The sequence below is a fragment of the Pleuronectes platessa genome, chromosome 15, assembly GCF_947347685.1.
Source record: "Pleuronectes platessa chromosome 15, fPlePla1.1, whole genome shotgun sequence".
Lineage (NCBI taxonomy): Eukaryota > Metazoa > Chordata > Actinopteri > Pleuronectiformes > Pleuronectidae > Pleuronectes > Pleuronectes platessa.
In genome coordinates this window covers 4,662,744-4,680,642 of record NC_070640.1, presented here as the reverse complement: position 1 = coordinate 4,680,642, position 17,899 = coordinate 4,662,744, and the positions used below count along the sequence as shown (strand labels likewise).

At 43.0% G+C, this 17,899-nt stretch overlaps 2 protein-coding genes across 3 annotated transcripts; one reads left to right on the top strand and one right to left on the bottom strand.

The window, feature by feature from the left end:
- The first annotated feature begins 591 nt into the window (after window positions 1-591).
- LOC128457117 (transcription regulator protein BACH2) lies at window positions 592-6,906 on the top strand. Of its 2 annotated transcripts, none has more exons than XM_053441660.1 (5): window positions 592-859; window positions 978-1,226; window positions 1,709-3,040; window positions 4,506-4,712; window positions 4,819-6,906. In XM_053441660.1, the coding sequence occupies exons 2-5, from the start codon at window positions 978-980 to the stop codon at window positions 5,122-5,124; spliced, it is 2,094 nt and encodes a 697-aa protein (XP_053297635.1). In that variant the 5' UTR covers window positions 592-859; the 3' UTR covers window positions 5,125-6,906. The 2 variants fall into 2 exon arrangements, with proteins under 2 accessions (XP_053297635.1, XP_053297633.1); XM_053441658.1 differs by having other exon boundaries at window positions 4,816-6,906.
- A 4,680-nt stretch (window positions 6,907-11,586) lies between these two features.
- LOC128457073 (ras-related protein Rab-38) lies at window positions 11,587-15,274 on the bottom strand. The gene is made up of 3 exons (XM_053441595.1): window positions 14,938-15,274; window positions 13,119-13,396; window positions 11,587-11,765 (listed from the first exon to the last, which is right to left on the bottom strand). The coding sequence occupies exons 1-3, from the start codon at window positions 15,164-15,166 to the stop codon at window positions 11,616-11,618; spliced, it is 657 nt and encodes a 218-aa protein (XP_053297570.1). The 5' UTR covers window positions 15,167-15,274; the 3' UTR covers window positions 11,587-11,615.
- Window positions 15,275-17,899: the final 2,625 nt, after the last annotated feature.

Genomic DNA, 17,899 nt, shown 5'->3' with positions numbered 1-17,899 from the left:
TTATAAAGTTTTTATCGTGCACTATCCCTGTCAGTATTAATGTCATCATCCCATCGCACATATTTCAGACCTGACACCTTAAAAGCCACAAAATGTTTAAACTCAGCGAGGACGAATCTTCAAATGACGTTAGGTTCTGCTCTTTCACAACCGTTAACCTATCATACCTCAATGCTCTTATTTTGACGGCTTGAGGTCACATGAAGATGTACGACTTCCAGCTAAGAAAAAAATACACAAATTGAAATGACAAGAACCTTTAGTGTCCTTCTCTGTCTCATTCATTTTTCACACAACCTGAGTAAATCCCTGCGAATCTGAATCCAGAGACTCTCCCAGTACATGATCCTGTCCAAACACTGGGTTAATATCCAAAAACCTTAATCTCTGGAATTGTGTTTGTGGTAAATCTATAAAAGTTTAAATTTTTCCTGGGAACAGCCTTGTTACTTCAACCCCCCCTTGGATCCAAGGGTGGGATTGGTATGGACTGGAAAACCTGCTTGCTCATCCTTTATCAGCTAGACTGCGTGAGTCAGCGTTTGCTCTGTTCCGCCCAGAGCTGTTGCAACACACACACACAAACACACACAAACACACACACAGACACACACACACACCCACCCACACACACACACACACACACACACATGCTCCCTCCCACTCACATACTCACACACAGTGACATATGACTGAGTCAAGCTCAGTTTTTACTTTGTAAGTGAGGTGACATGAGGCTTTCTGGGAAGCGTAGTCTGGTTGGACGACATTCCTTTGAGAAATAAGCATGTGTGCTCAACAGCGGGAACTTTCCTCACCACTCTGCTTGGATATACATTAATAAAGTCATCTGTGTAAGGTAGGCATGTTTTTGTTGCTATTGTCATGTTAATCTTATTTAGTTTGTCTCCTGATAGAGAATTAGTGGTGTAATGAGTTTGTGTGTGTGTTGTGTGTGTGTGTGTGTGTACATCCAGATGTCCCTGATGGCCATGTCTGCTCCCCGGGCGTCTGTGTTTACCTTTGAGTCGACGGTGCATTCCTCCCATGTGCTGCGCTGCCTGGACGAGCAGCGGCGGCGGGACGTGATGTGCGATGTGACCGTGGTGGCCGAGGGTCAGAGCTTCAGGGCCCACCGCTCGGTGCTGGCCTCCTGCAGCGAGTACTTCACCCACAGGATCTCCTCCCTCACGCAGCATGGAGCCGTACTCACTCTGCCTCAGGAGGTGAGACTCACCAGCTCTCGGCTCCACACCAGAAGATAGATTGATAAATATAAATAAGTAAACAATGCCCAGATGTAGCCACAGCTTTTGGATTTCTAGAGCCACCAAAGTCAGCATATTGGATTTAGCTATTTTGCTATTATAAGAAAGACATTTTTTATTTCTAAATCTCTTTCCTTCCCCCCCCCCCCCCCCCCCCCGCCCACAAAATGTATTAGGCGATGATTCATTCATGAGTTTCTGTGAATAAAGGGAACAAGAGAAACTAGATTTCCTGATCACATGTGTAGTATTTATAACTGAAGCAGTAGCACTCCTACAATGCTGGGCTTCATTTAGTAGATTAATAGCTCTATTTTCACATCTGGACTGTATTATGTGCATATCTCTCTGAAAATATTATAAGATGAGCTGCTTCTATCCATGACTGTGAATCAAGTAAACCCAGGATAGACAGTAATGTAATGTGTCCTCTCTGACAGGTGACAGCTGCTGGTTTTGAGCCCTTGCTGAAGTTTGCCTACACGTCCAAACTCCTCTTTGGCAAAGACAATGTCTTAGAAATACGCAACTCAGCCTCCGTCCTCGGTTTCAGAGACCTGGACGAGGCGTGCTTTGAATTCCTCCTCCCTAAGTTCTTCTCCAGCACCAAGGGCTCAGCCCCGTGTCCTAGAAAGACCTGTTGCAAGAAGAAATACAAGAGGCAGCTATCAAAGACACAAGACAGCTGCACAGACTCTGACGCTGTGTTGTTCGGTGAGAAAGAAGTCAAACCAGTTGATTACTCACCCTCTCAGCAGGAAGTGGTTTGGCCCCGCGAGAAATCAGAGGGCAGCAAACTGGGAAGTCAGAAAAGTGCGGCCCCCCTCGCGGCTGCGGCTGAGGGGGAAAATGGCGTCTTCTTGCGATGTCCAAAGTATCGCAAGTTCCAGCAAGCTTGTAGGAAGGATGCTCGTGCTGAGGAGAAAAGTCTAACAGCGGCCGTCGGGGCTGAGTGCTCTCTGTCCTGCTCACCTTGTTCCAGCAGCACGAACAGCAAGAATGAAACTAAACAAACACATCCTGCCAGACTCAGGGACAACGGAGCTGATCAGCGACGGACACCTGAAAAACATGAACAGACAAAAGATGTGGGCAGTGGGGAGACTGAGGAAGACACAAATGAAAGAGAGAGGACATCGGATGATATTATGAAGATGGAGGAAGTGTTGGAGCAAGCCGCTGGGGTCAGCTCTCGGGATAGATCTAATGTCTCTGTGGCTGAGAGGTCACCAGGGTTAATATTTTACCATTGCCCGCTGAAGGCCTCAGCTGAGGCCCCCGTGATTACAAGGTCACAGGGGCAGGAGAGGATCATCATGGACCTTAAAGACGACAACAAAACAAGGGAGTCTGGTGGAGAAGAGCCAGTGTCCATCCTGCAAAGGGCAGAGGAGCAGGCAGAAGCTGAGAGGGAAAGGGGAATCATGGACAGAGGGACCCTGCCAGTGAACCATGCCAGAGAGGGGAGCCCCGTGGGGTCTGATGAGGGCTCATCAGACCCTGACGCAGGAAGATCTTCCAACTCAGGGAGCGGACAGCTGCAGGCCACATCTGAGGATTGGCTGAAGCGTCACGTGAACCTCAGGTCCATCAGCTCGGACTGCCCCTTCCTCCAAGATCCGTACCAGGGCAAAGGCCAATGTAAGGGAGCGGGGCTGTCGGAGTGCGCGTCCCAATCGGGGGTCTCCTCCCTGAACTCGGGGGAGGATGGAGACTCGGACACGGAAACAGAGGGAGACAGCGAGGCCTACACGAGAGAGAGGGCCAGACAGGTGAGCAGCTGTGAAGAAAGTCTACTGAGGCTCTACTGTAAAAAAAAAAAGCTCCCACTGAATGAATGAACCTTTAACTTTAAGCATCAGCGATTTCTCCCTACGTGTAGATTACACTACTCTGTTTGTTTAAGATAAGAGTTTTCAGGTACATTATATCAGATTGTTTGCATCCACGTCACAGAAAGTAAAATCGCTATGGTGCCATGTTAATGATTCACCAATGGTGATAATGATGTGTGTGTGCGCGTGTGTGTGTGTGTGTGTGTGTGTGTGTCTTGTGACCCTGAGCATGTGTCTGGCTAATTGGTCCAGAGTCCAACTCAGCTGAATTTGACGCCTCAGCCCGATGAGTTAGCAGGCGACACAAACAACAGCTCTGGGTGAAATTTCTCACGCCACCGTCCAGACTGTTATTCCCCGTTAGTCCGAAAAAGTGCCACCGGAGGACAGACACTGAGTTGAGGTCGTTTTGGTGCAAACAGTGGTTTTATTTACACAAGATAAAAAAAAACACTGCATGATTTATACTGCTCCTATAAACTGGTGAGTGCACGTTTCCTGTCACACATGAGCAGCGGCGGCAATAACCCAGCACCCGACCTCTGTTTTTAAAAGTTAACTCCAGTTAATTCATTAACCGCTCGGTAAAAATATAACTATCTGAAGTCGTCTGACTTTTGCTTTGTTTTAAAAACAATTATCCAGCTCTGCTCGGATGTTTGACAGTTTTCTATTAGCAAAATCAACTAGGTAAAATTTTTGATTTGCTTAGTTTTAGTAATTTACACATTTATAAAAGATTAAGAATCCAAAGATTCCTCCAGGGGCTTGAAAAGTGACAGGAAACAGGTAACAACATTTAATATGCAAATAATGTGTCAGAGTAAAAGAATATACATAGTTTTACAAATAGTACTTTGGCAAAAACATATCTCATATAAACTCATGTAAAAGTACATGAATCAGACACATTGAAAACACATCTCTAGTTCCTGAGTCCACACAAACATATCAGCAGAATGGGAACGATTTGGTTAAAAATTCTCATAGATAAAAGAGAAAATTAATACACAAAATGGACAACATGCTGTATACACAATATCCAGAATATTTATTTTATTTTACTATGTTTATTATCAGGTACAGTGCATATTGATAAGGCAAAGGAAAATATGCATAAAATCAAATAAAAACAAATAACCAGTTACTTGTCATGATGTAGTTTATATGGAAATCATTTGATATTATGAGTATAATTCTCTTTTTTTATATAGTGCCTTTCAAAACAAGAGTTTCAAGCTGCATCACCATATAAAATATAAGTTCATACAATTAACTACTAACAACCACAGACTCTTAACCTGTCATCTACAGCCCGACGTTCTGTGACTCTGTCCCTTCATTGGTGTTGATTCTCTCACTGTTGGACCATCTGTGTGAACTCTCTTCCCTGCTTCCTCAGGTGCAGCTGCCCTTCTCTGTGGACTGGGTTGTGGATCTGAACAGGAATGACTTCCAGCAGCTGCTGAAGCAACAGGTCTTCACGCAGGAGCAGCTCGAGTTCGTCCACGACATGAGACGCCGCAGCAAGAACCGCCTGGCGGCCCAACGCTGCCGCAAGAGGAAGCTGGACTGCATATTCAATCTGCAGTGTGAGATCAACAAGCTGGTACAAGGCTTTTTTTTTAAATCTCTAATTCATTAGCAGATCCTCGTTTTGCAGACATGTTAATAACGGTGTGTGTGTGTGTGTGTGTTTGTGTGTGTCACAGAAGACGGAGAGGGAGAAACTGATGGTGCAGAAGAGCCAGCTGAGCCAGATGAAGGTGACAACACATCACAGTGTGTCTGCGTTGTGTCACAGGGTCTGCAGCGAGGCCAACCTGCAGCCGGAGCAGCTCCAGGTGTTGGCCAAGTACATGTCTCCAGACTGCCCCCTGACCTCCCTCTTCCCCCACATAGACGCTCTCCTCTCACAGTCCGGGTTGCCCCTCCAGCCCCCGGCCTCTGAGGAGGACTGGTGTAGCCCCGGCAGGGACACGGGCCCAGGAGACGGTACAAATGTCCAGCACAGACACTGAACGTCCACATTAAACTCAGAGGTTCATGGAGCGGGAGCTGTTAGAAGGTGTCGAACAGTATCTGAGGACATTACCGTGGACTGTGGACTGACAAGTGGCTGCAGGATAAAACAATCACATACGTCAAAATGATAAGACGTGAGATAAGTGCATTTATAACGACGAGGCCTGCACACAGCTAACGCCACCATTTTGTTTCAAACCTATATCAAGAGGTTAGGAATTCATTCCTGGTGTCCGAAACCATTCAAGTGACTTTATTCCCCCCACTCTTGATTCAGGGGTGTTGACCTTACGTGAGAGAGAAGAACTCATTCATCCAGAATTTGCGTCGCTCTCACTCGAAACCCGGTGCCGGCCCTCGAATAGGCCTCGCTTGTGCTCAAACTGTGCACTCGCTCTCGGACATTTTGTTGTTTGAACCGATTTTCTGTCTGATTCCTCCTCTTCTTCTGCGTGATTAGTGTTTTTATCTCTGAAACAATATCAGCTTTATAAATGTAAATCAAGTGGGAACAGTGCGTGTTTATGATTCAATGCTTGATTACCTCAGGAAGACAAAATCAATGTGTGAGTGTGTGTGTGTGTGTGTGTGCTTTTATTGTTTGTTGGTACAGTTTGATACAGTAGCCTTCACGGCACAGTGTTGGTTCTGAACTCTGACATCTGAACAAAAGGACTTTGCACATTCACCCTCTGGTCTTACGTCTGAGTTTCGTGTGTTTTTGCAGTGTCACTGTTGTCGTCTGAGGAGGGACGACCACAGTGACTCAGCTCCTTTTAATCTTTAGAGTTTGATCAACGAAAACAGATTTCAAATGGCTTTAAAGGAGACATACAATGCACACTTTCTTTCCTCTAGGTGTATGTACAAGTTAAAGTTAAAAAGCACATGCCCTACATGTGCATACTGCTCACGTTGCCACCCCCTTTAAAAACCAGGTAAAGCATGAGCGCAGTCCGACATGTTAAAGAAGCTCAAATCAAGTGTTTCAGACAGAGGCTGAAAAGAGGAGCTGCAGCAATGGACAATATCAGGAAAGTGATGTGTTTTCTGCACATTAGAGCATTTAAACGTTTTCAAGTACAAATTAAATTATGTGTTTGAATTTGAGCAGAATATGTCTCCTTTAAATGTTGCTGTGTATACGAAAAAAGTATTTTTATAAGATGGGAATCATTGCCGGTTATTCGATCAAAATCATCCCACTGACGGATGCAGTACGAGCAGATTTGTGGTTTTTTATTGTGTCTCCTGTTGCCAACGATCAGCAACACAATTGTTTGTTTGTTGCATCCCAATAATTACCCAATTTCCTGCTGCTCGTTCTGTTCTTCTCTCCGTGTTCGTAGTAAATCTTTGACACTTATGACAACTTGATACCAGGCTTTTATGTGCACACTCTATATTTATTGATTTACAACAATCATCCCAGTGCAGCTGCTCTCACAACGATGAGAGTAAAGTATGAAGTTGATACTGTACGTGCAGAAGATGAGAAGATGCAGAGTAAGCATTTCATAGTTTTCCATGATCGTGGACTCTTAATGTGTTTATTGATGTTTGATAACAACCTGTTTCTCTCAGACACCAAGCTGACGTCATGCTTGATAACACTGGTGCTTACTGCCCTCTAGTGTTAATAGACTGAGCTGTATGGATGTGAACCACAGGACGTGCTGTTTCTACTCATGAAGGAACATGACTGTGCAAAAGGATTCCTCATATATTTTTTTTATAAGATAAATGTTAATAAACTAATCACCATTAAAATGTAACAAGGCTCCAAACACTATAAACATGTTTGTTATCATCTCCCTACGCTGATGAATATGAGTAATGCAGAGTTATTAAAAAACAGGAGTGAGGTTAATGAGATGTAAAATGTGTGAGAGATCAGTGGGAGTGATGAATAGCTGAGCTCAGCAGGTCTGAACAGAACTCATCCTTCAAACCGGACACGTGTTATTAATGATTTAATACTTTCACTTTGTTTCTTCACTCACTCTCTCTCCCTCCTCCTCTCACCTCTGCTCACTTTCATTTACTCTCAGAGTTTCTCTTTCTTTTCACTCCTGCTCTCTCTCTCTCTCTCTCTCTCTCTCTCTCTCTCTCTCTCTCTCTCTCTCTCTTTTTCTCTCTCCCAGGAGGCTGGTTTAATTAGCAGGGACTTATTTCACAGCTCAATTTAATTTTTATGTGCACAAACATGGTGTAGAACTCCTCAGGTGACGTGAAACCACACTACAACCTGTAAATCACAGACATGTTGATCGCTCTCACCGGCTGTTCGTGGCCTTATTATAAAAAAGAGAATAGATCTGCAGAATAGATTTTATGTATTATTTCACTTTTGTGTTATAAATTAAATGTTATTGTAATGTATTGAATGTAATCCATACAGGTATAAAATGGAAAATAATAGATGTTTTTAAAGGATGACTCAACTTCTTAATGGTTTTGAACGTTAAATTACATTGAATTCTATGTAAAATTACAAAAAGTATACATTCTATTGCTAAATGTATGTATTTTTAGTTGTAGAAAAATCTGTGTAGAATAACAAAGTCACTTAGTGTTATTTAATGGCAAGTTATACTTCTACTACTACTACTACTATTACTACTACAACTAATACTAATAATAATCATCATAATCGTAATTATAACAATTAAAAATATATATTAAAAATATCAAAACAAATAAGAATAACAATTGAAATAATGTATGTGATATTAGTGTTTTATAATAATATGACTATGAATAACACTAACAACGTAGAACTTCTCAAAACGTGTGTACAAAGTGCTTCACAAATAATAATGAAAAAGTCAAAATGAATATACAAATAAGGTACGATACAAAAACACAAAACCAAATAAAAACTGAAATAAATAAAAGAATTCAGGCAACTTTTGCTACCTGACCTTTAGCCTTAGTTATACTTTACCTTTTACTTTTACTTGTGTTTTTGTGTGTGTGTGTGTGTGTGTTTGTGTGTGTGTGTGTGTGTGTGTGTGTGTGTGTGTGTGTGTGTGTGTGTGTGTGTGTGTGTTCAGCATTTCCAAGAAACCATCTTTGAGGTTTGAGGCATCTTATAAATTAGTAAATTGACCTTTTCTTTCCTCTTACACAAGCTATAAAAGTTCAGTCACTTTAATCACAAGCTATTAAAATGACTACACTCGTGAATCGATTGCCTGCAGTTGACCTTATTTGACAACAGGTGGCGCCACATGAGCAAGTCTCCTCTGTCATTTGAATACTTGCAGCTGAATAATGTGAGAATCTGTTTCTCTCCATGTTCTCTGATCTAATGTGGAGCTGTCACTTTTAATCTGCGTCAGTTCAGCCGTTCCTCATGATCCTCTCTTTCTGTTAACGACTCCATGGAGCTTTAGTCTGGATCATTTTGTGGCTCTTGGGTCTCTCGCTTCTCCCTCGGCTCCTTCTCCTCTCTCCCTGCTTCTTCTCCGTTGTGTTTCTGTGTCGCTGTGAGAATATGTGGGTGTTTTTCTGGAGGTGGTTCTCTGGCAGCCGGAGCTCCACAACTACAAAGAGCACAATATGCTGGGCTGATAATTCTCAGTAATGAAAGCTCCGATCTGTGCCAGGTGTTGTCACAGGAGGAGCCTTGTCCCACAATTAAATAAAACTTTAATTTCATTGTTTTATGTTTAATTGCGTGTTTTCTTGACACGCACCCCAACAACAAATTGATTTATCCCATCATCCAACTATCGCTTGATGAATTTCAGATGACAACTTGCTTCCACTGCGTTTTTTTGGATGGTTTAATGAGTCTTAACGTGAGCCAAGAGCAGACGAGCAAATCTTCTCCCTCAGGCAGAGAATAATCCACTCAGTCATGTGGTTCACTAATGAGAACCTGAGAGTCCTGGATCAGCCTGGAGACACATTGCTCAGTCGAAAGCAATACAACTTGGACTTCGGTTTCCCTGCCTGGTTGGTTTTCAGGTCAAAGGTGAAAAGGCAGACTCGTACTTTGGTGTGAAATCAGTGGCTTTACCTCATTCTTCACCGCTTTGCGATTCGTGAATGAACAAGAACAATCCACAAGCGGTGTGATCAGATGAGGACACGTGTGGGTTTGTGGCCGCGTGGTGATTTTCCAGATTAACTCATGCATCTAGAGTGTGACACCACGCCACTGTCCTCATGACGAGCCAAACAAACGCTGTGGCATTCAAATCCTCAGACGGAAACATTGTTATAATCCGTGTGGACGCAGGACGAGAACCTAACACAATAACATAGGGAGACAACACGTCACAAATCGTTACACACTCACTGTTTTCTGTGTGAAAGGCGACAAACCACATGATACAATTGATTTGATCAAGTTCTGCTCCTGATCGAGATCATATGAGGCGAAGGAACGGCACCAAGGCCTCAGCGCCGTGCAGACAGATCTGCAGGGTCACAAACACCTTCAAACGCAAACCAGAGGCTTCATGTTGGAAGATAAAGAGTGGTCCATCAATAATAGCTCATCTCTGGGTGCAGGTTTAATGAGATCATGGAGAAGAAGAGGGAATTTATATAAAAGACACTGGAAGCAGCTGGATTCCAAGAGCACAGGAGGAGACAAAATAATGGAGAATCGAGTGGGTGAGAAAAGGAGAAATTATTTTGTATAAACCGTATGTGTGTATTTGTGTGTGTGTGTGAGTCTGTGAGTGTGTGTGTGTGCATACAGCAATAGCTCCGCGCAGATGTCGGAGGATGCCCGTGAAAAAAAATGACTTCATCCAGTTACCATGGATACCGAGGTTAGGCTTTGGCAAGTGAACTCACGTCCAGTTTAGAACCAGAAACAAATTCTTCTCTGGTGAAAAGATAAATAACACACACACACACACAGCACAGAGTCACAAACAAGGAGAAACACAAAAATCCCTCTTCCATTAACAACAACAACACACAGGCTCCTGACAAACCTCTAAACCTGAACCGCCCACGGATCATTAAAGACTCCCGGGTGTTTCTTTTAAACTGTTAAACTCGCTCTTTCTTTGCAGCTCCCACCTTTTCGTTGCTATAAATATAAATGTATTGTTAAACTGCCTGATTAAACTGGGCTCACGTGATTGGCAGCTGGAGGAAGGATCTTCAGCAACATCTATTTAAAACTCTAACCTAACACGGAGTATTAGAGATTTATTGAAGAAATCAGATTGTTGATATTTGAATTATAAGAATCAATTCGTTATTGAATGAGGAAAAACAGTCATTACAATATGAGAATAAAGACAAATGAATCCTTAGGGAATAAGCAGCATCTCAGTGTTGTTGATAAACCGACGTAACTAAATATAAGTATTTATTTATTCTTACTAAAGTTTAACTTAACAAGATGCTCCACGTTCCTCATTTTACTGCAGGTGACAGTTTGATCGCCTGATGTTTCCTCCTCTTAAATCCCGACTTCATCCTGAGATCTCAGATACTTGTCTTTCTTTAAGTGGCCCTGATTCTTCATTCTGCTAACCAGCATCACACCCACTCCTACAGCAAATAACTTAAAACCATTAAAAAGCAATGCATGTTCAGTTCACACAATGCAAAGGGTCAACATTACTTTCTTTGGCTCTCGTTACATCCCAGGAGGGCGGCAGGTCGCCCACACAGTGTGGAGGTTAAACCAGAGAGAACATCAACAACAACACTCACACAGAAGTGGAAAAACTGAAATCAAGAGAGGAAACTTGTCTTTCAGACAGACGGCCAGATGTTTAGGAGTAAAAACACACATGTAATAAAAAATTTAACTTGTCAATGATTCCAAAGAAGTTATTTTTAAAGCCCAAAGGTTTGATATTTTATAGTTTAAACACACACGTTATCGTAAACAACTATAAATTAATAGAAAACACAAATACAACCAAACATAGAGAACTTGAATTAAGATATAATGTACACGTAAATGTTAAATGCTCATACTTCCTGCATTGTTTATTATGTAAAATTATTATTATCACATCAGCAGACATGAACATCTGTGAAAGGTTCATATTGGCTGATGTAAATCAGCCGGGCTCCAGTATTTACTGGTTTATTTAGTTTAGTCAGAGTGAAAAGCTGTTAAATTAGAGGAAGTGAGAATAATATCTCAACCATCTTAAAGGACCAGTCCCCAAACAGCGAGGCTGACGTCATAAGGCTTTAAACAATCTCGTGCATTAAGACCAAAGAGCGTCCAGGTGGGTTTTCTGTCGAACTGAAGTCAGAAGCTTTAACCACGAGTTGCCAAAACTCTCTTCAAACGTGTCCAGATCCTGAGTTCACGTTGCTTCAGCTCTGGTTCACTGCAGAAAGTGACAAATGCAGCAAACAACAATGTTCAACCAGAGGAGCCGAGCTGCACAGCGGGTTCTCAGACGTCCATGGAGGGCTGTGTGGTGTGTGTCTGTCCCTCTCTGTCCTCCTGTGACCCTCCTGCCCCCCCCCCCCCCCCCCCATCCTCTCATTATTTAAAGCAGCTGGAGCAGCTCGTCTGTCTGTCGTCGTCATACTGCGGTGACACGGTGTCCGATACCATCGATTTCATGATTTCATTCTCCGTGGCCATGATGTGCTTGACCAGGAAGTTTGCAGCTTCACTGATGTTGAGATTATCCTGAAAGAGAGAGAGAGAGGAGCTGCTCAGTAATTTGTTCTTGCTCACGTCGTGGAGGTTGGGTTCTCATCTGTGTTGTGTTGTCCGCTTGTCAGCAGGATAACACAAAAACTACTCTACCGATTTTCAAGGAAGGACCAATTAAATGGCGATATACTTCCTGCATGTTGAAAATGTGGCTCACTCACACACTGTCGCCTTCATGTGTGGAAACAAATGGGTTTTAAAACCTCTTCCTGTAAATACCTTAAACATTTTTGTTTTCTTACTGCGACCGAAGAAGGACGCGTGTCTGTGTTCCCGACCCCCACCTCTGACACCTCGGCCTGAACCTGCACCTTGTAACCTTTGACCTTTCAGAATGCTGAGGCCCGATGGCACGAGGATGACACAGCACTTTGGCTGCACCCAACATGTCAGTGTCAACAGGGGATGTGTGAATGAAGACGTTTGTAGAGTTATACCTATGTGCCAATAATACACTAACAATGTAATTAGAGTAAAGATCCCTCTGCAGTATATTTCATTTACTGCTATTACCATAAGATTCCATGACATCTTTGTTTTTAACTTGTTATTCTGTAGAAGCTTGATAGAGCTTCCACAACAAGTTGGATTGAGCATGAACAAAATATATAAACCGATGCTATTTGGTCTAATTCTCTAACAGAACTCCACTAATGTTTTAAACTGTTAATCTCAGTGGCCTCTTCTAACCCTGATGTGTAGAATCTAACTCATCGAGCCACTTTCCACGAGGGCATGAAATTCCAGTCGGGATGTTTTTCTCTGACTGAGGTGAACGTAATGGGAGACGACTCCACTGAGTGTGTCAGACGCTCACTGCTAACGGACGACTCACAGGGACGATTACTGACATGGGAAATACACTCATTCACATTCTTGCTGAGAGTGGAAATGGAAGAAACATCCAGCAACTGGAAACAGCCCAGAGACATCGCCCACTGGTTTCTGTGCTGTCTTTTCGAAGCCGTTTGGTATTTTGTCAAGAGCTCAAAGACACTGCAGGTCCTCCTACACCTGCAACGTGCATCCATTGGATGGTACCAGCCGTCAGTTACATGGTATTCATGCCTCATACGGTGCTTTATGGTCAATTTATCAAATGAACCTCATGCTGTGTTGAAGAGATAGTTTCTTATGGACTTCTATAGGACCGGTAGAGTCGTCCTCTGGTGGTCATTCGAGAGAATACAGGGTTCAGGCACTTCCAGATTGGCTTCACTTTCTAGTCCCGGAGTCTATGACCTATTTTATCAACAGTCTACGCTTCATACAAAGTATTTCTTGACTCGAGCTTCACGGATCATCATGATAATTATGTCATCTCACCTTAGCTGAGGTCTCGAACCAGCCCACAAAGCCGTGGTCCTTGCAGAACTGGTCCATTTTGATGGCGCTGTTGCTCAGCTCTCGGCCCTGGTCCGACTTGTTGGCCAGCAGCACGGTGGCGATGCTCTGTCCATTTTCAAGCCTCAGCTTGGAGTCCAGGTCCTCCTTCCACTTGATGACCGCCTCGAAGGTGGCGGGCCGCGTCACGTCGAACACTATGAAGGCGCCCATGGCTTCACGGTAGTAAACTCGCGTCATGTTTCCGAAACGCTCCTGACCTGTGACACAAACACACACACATTCACATTCATCAGCACAGCAGCACCGATGAGGAACTCTCATTGTTCTCCTGCATTTCTGTGGTGAAATAACTAAGTCTGCAGTTAGCGGGGCCGGTATTTCATGAACCAGCACATTCCTGCAGACTTACTGTCACGTTTCACAAGATCCTCAATGCAGGAGCTTGTTCCTGCTTATGACAGGCCGACTTAAAAAAAAATTATGATAAACTTTGACCTCCGGTTGATAAAACATATCTGTGAGGAGTCAAACATGTGACATGTCAGGTGTATCGTGCAGGGATTGAAATGAGGAGCAGGTGAGAACAGCTTTCAACACGACCGCCCCTGTGGTGTGTGCACTGTTGTCTACTTGTGAGTCCGAGTCCGAACCTGAAGCTGTGTGCGTCCTGGTTGTTTAACATGACACGCCCTCTCAGAAGAAAATTAAGTTTTGGCAAATAAGTATTTACCGACATTCGTCTTTGCTTCATCATTTCTCGTGGCCCCCACGAGGGACAGGAAATGGAAAAAAAGGGTCGAGAAGTTCCTCTTATTGTGTAAGAGAATGTGTGGAGGATTTTCCTGAGTCACACTGAGTCGTCATCTGCAGCAGTGTGACAGCAGCTCCAGACAGACACACACACGTCTCACAGGTCACCTGATGCACCGTCATTCGGTGAAGACGGTGAAGTTTACAGGACTTTTAAATGCAGATAATGTTTTATGAATTAGAGCAAACACACCGTCCTGACTTAGTTTGCCTCCCCCCTCCTCAAAGCCAAGAATTTAAAATAGGTAGAGTCGACTGCATCTAATGGAAATACGTAATTTAATTTAGTGGATTCAAATTAACTGCTTAGAGGACGTGCTGGCATATGTGTGTGTGTGTGTGTGTGTGTGTGTGTGTGTTTGTGTGTGTGTGTGTGTGTCTGTGTGTGTGAGAGAGAGAGATATTCTGAGTAATGATGTTTTGCTTTTCGTTTAGGCCACAATGACGCTCCTGTGACTGGGCTTAAAATCTCCCTCACATGGACCCACTCACATGATGCAGCCCCATACCTAGGATGAGTGAATGATAGTGTGCTCATCCCTAAGCAACAATTAGTGTGTGTTTGTGTGTCTGTGTGTGTGTGTGTGTGTGTGTTTGTGTGTGTGTGTATGTGTGTGTCATCGGAGCTCTCCAAACTGACAGTGCATCCTCAAGTTTTGAAAGTTTCACAACTTTACGAGTCATGTCACAGTGTCAGTTTGAAGTTAAACTTTATCTCCTCTCATTATCAACTGTTCAGGAACACTCACAGTCTCACTTAACAACTTTTTCACTTTTTTTATCATTAATGGTTTGGAAAGGTTTCTTGGTTCGAGCAGATTTTACGCGTAAAAACAACCCAAAATTCTTCATTACGCATCAGTGAGTTGATTTGGATCCAGCACTTGATGTCAGTATCCACTTGTTTCTCAGCTACAGTGACTCCCTGACACGATCCCCTCCACACACACAACGCACACGACAGACATTAAGGTCCCCGCTGTCCCACCTGCGATGTCCCACAGCTGGAGCCGCACAGTCTCCGAGTCGCTGTTCAGCACCTTCAGGGCGAAGTCCACTCCGATGGTGGCCCGGTAGTTGTTGGAGTAGGTCTGGTGCACGTAGCGCCTGATGATGGAGGTCTTCCCCACCCCGAGGTCCCCGATCACCAGCACCTTGTACAGGTGCTCCTTCCGGGGGCCCTGCATGCCGTTAGCCTGGGTTGGTTGATTGGTCATTCCACCAGTCGGGCTCTCAGACGCGCCAGATGTTCGCTTCCACTCGGTTATGAGTCCGAACCTCTTCTCCCCTGTCGTCCTGCTGCCTCGCCGGTGTCTCAGCCTCTCTCCGCCCTCCCTGTGGGGAAGTGTGATCCGCTGGAGGGGCCGTGCCTCATGGGAACTTGTGACCTCGCCACCCGGGAGCAGTGCGCAGCGGTGCGCACGGTTCTTGTGGAGAGGGTCTGGTGAGCCGCTAATGCAATTCACTGTAAACCACATGATGCAACTGTTGTCACGCTTTAACCCTTCGTGTGGTCGAACCGTCGCGACTTTGCTTTGGTAATAAAAAACACAGATAAGTTATTGACAATGAAAAGAGCCGCACACAGTAAAACATTTCCCTTTTCATCCTTAAATGTGATGGAAGAAGTACTCCCACGTTTTACTCAGAAAGAGTATGAATAAAATACACAAATAAAAATGCAGTTGAGCACAAGTGGAGTAAAAGGGACCACTGGTTACATGCAGCTGTAAAGTGCAGTCATAATGCAGTTAAAAGCAGTAATGTCAGCAAGTCAGATATATGTAAAATCTGTACTGTGGTAACTTCAGACGTGTAGACAACAACCGACAGCTGGATCAGGAATGACACAACAACAACAGTGTCTAGTGTATTAAACTAGACAACACATCTTGTCGTGTGCTCTACAAGGTTGATATTTTAACATTATTGTAAAAGTTGTCATATTGTCAGTTTGAGGTTAGTTCCTGCATAAAAAAGACAGAAGTTGTGTGAATTTTTTTTTTACACTAATCAAATTATGTCCCAGAGAATATGAATGGAACTCTTCACCCCTTTAATTGGAGTGATGCTTTAGTATAATGTGATTATTGAATGTATGCAAACATATTAAAGTGTCACAGAGCAGAAACAGATGATTCTTCTGTTGTTCGCTTCACCAGCATGAAAGTCACGACATGAGGCCTGTTCCCAGAGAAACATGGACCGAGGCAGCAGGGTGAGTTCTCTGAGTTAAATCAGAGTCACATGAGGTGCGGACATTATAGAAATAAGTCAAGTTCACCTGATTGCTTGAAGATATCCCACAGATCCAGCTGGAGGGCCGAGCTTCAGACAGATGCTGAGAAGCTGCTGGTCTCTTTATCTGGATCTTCTGGAGCTTGCCCACAGAGAAATGCATGAGGATGGACCATAGGTAACGCAACACACCGCCATTAGATTTGAAGGATAAACAATGAGTTGGTCCACTGTGGCCTCACTCTCTCCCTGGGCTCGTCGAAGCTATTACGCTCTAACTATGAATAAACTTTACCCACATATCTCGCGTCTATTAATTTCATTTTGGTCGACAATTTACGCCAAAGGATATGATATCAAGGTATTTAATAGCGACTGCCCTAGAAACCCTATTTCTCTGGTTTATTAATTATCGCACAGTGATTTGACACAATTATCTTCTTATTTAGAGAAAAGGTTCATAAGTAACATCAACTTAGGAACGTGTAAAAATAACCGTCCACGTCTTCCAGCTCAGCTCTGAATGGGGAACTCAGGCAAGATTGAAAAGATAAGACGGAGGCAAACGTCCTCTGGAGATTATATTCATGAACTATTGGCATCAAGCATCTTATGCGTCTGCAAAAGTTTGACTGGCACAAGGTTGCATGCAAATGTTTATAATGCGTTCTACATTGAAAACCAGTAAAAAAAAACTAAAAACACTGCACATTTAAAAATACATGAAAACATTCTTTCCTGTGTAAACATATAAAACAAGGAAAAGAACCTGAAGAACATAAATAATCTTGCTCCCATGTGACATCAGTACATGGAAGATATAGAAGATGAAAACCTGCAAACCATCGAATCAATACTATCAATAATGCACATGGTCAGAGCTGTAGATGCAATATATAGTTAAAAAAAGAGCAAATAATGATCAGGCATAAGAAATGTCGTTAAATATTATATAAAAATAACAACTTCCGCACTGACATAAGAAAATTGTTGGATTCAAATATAAAAACACTGAAATACATTAAAATTGTTGAAAATTAAAGTTATAGTAACACAATAATGAACTTAATTCATTTAGTTTTTCAGTTTTTTAAATTTGGTAAAGTTTTTTCTTTGTGCCTCTAAAGGTTTTGGAGATCACAGATCAAATAAAAAGCCAGAATGGAAACATTAGAAGCATCTGGCTCACATCCCCGTACCTCTCCTCCTGAGACACATCAATACCACAAAGAGTATCTTTACCTTTCTTCAACTATATCTATTCATCTTAACTGAACAATATATTTTTTTAAAGTAATCGATTACAAATATAACTCAAATCCTGACATCATGCAAACTAGAAACATGTGGAGCCGGCGGCCGACACATCCTGAGGTGGAAGATCATTTTGGTCCTTTTCACACGAGGACACGTTATCGTACATTCAACTGATTCATATGTAGAGAAAAGAATTAAAGAAGAAGTCCAAGCAGTTCTGGGATCAGAAGACGTGGCGTCCATTGAGACAAACGTCTTACATGGGTTTCTTTCAGATTACTCCTTGATTTGCAAAACGCAGGATTCTCCATAAGCAGCTTGATACAAATTACTTTGAGTTCGTCTTCTAGGATTGACAACAAGTTAATGTTGTAGGGAAAATGCATCGTTTGACCTTCCAGGAAAAGTTATTCAAGTGGTTTACTTCATGTCGATATCTAAACTGTCTCAAAACT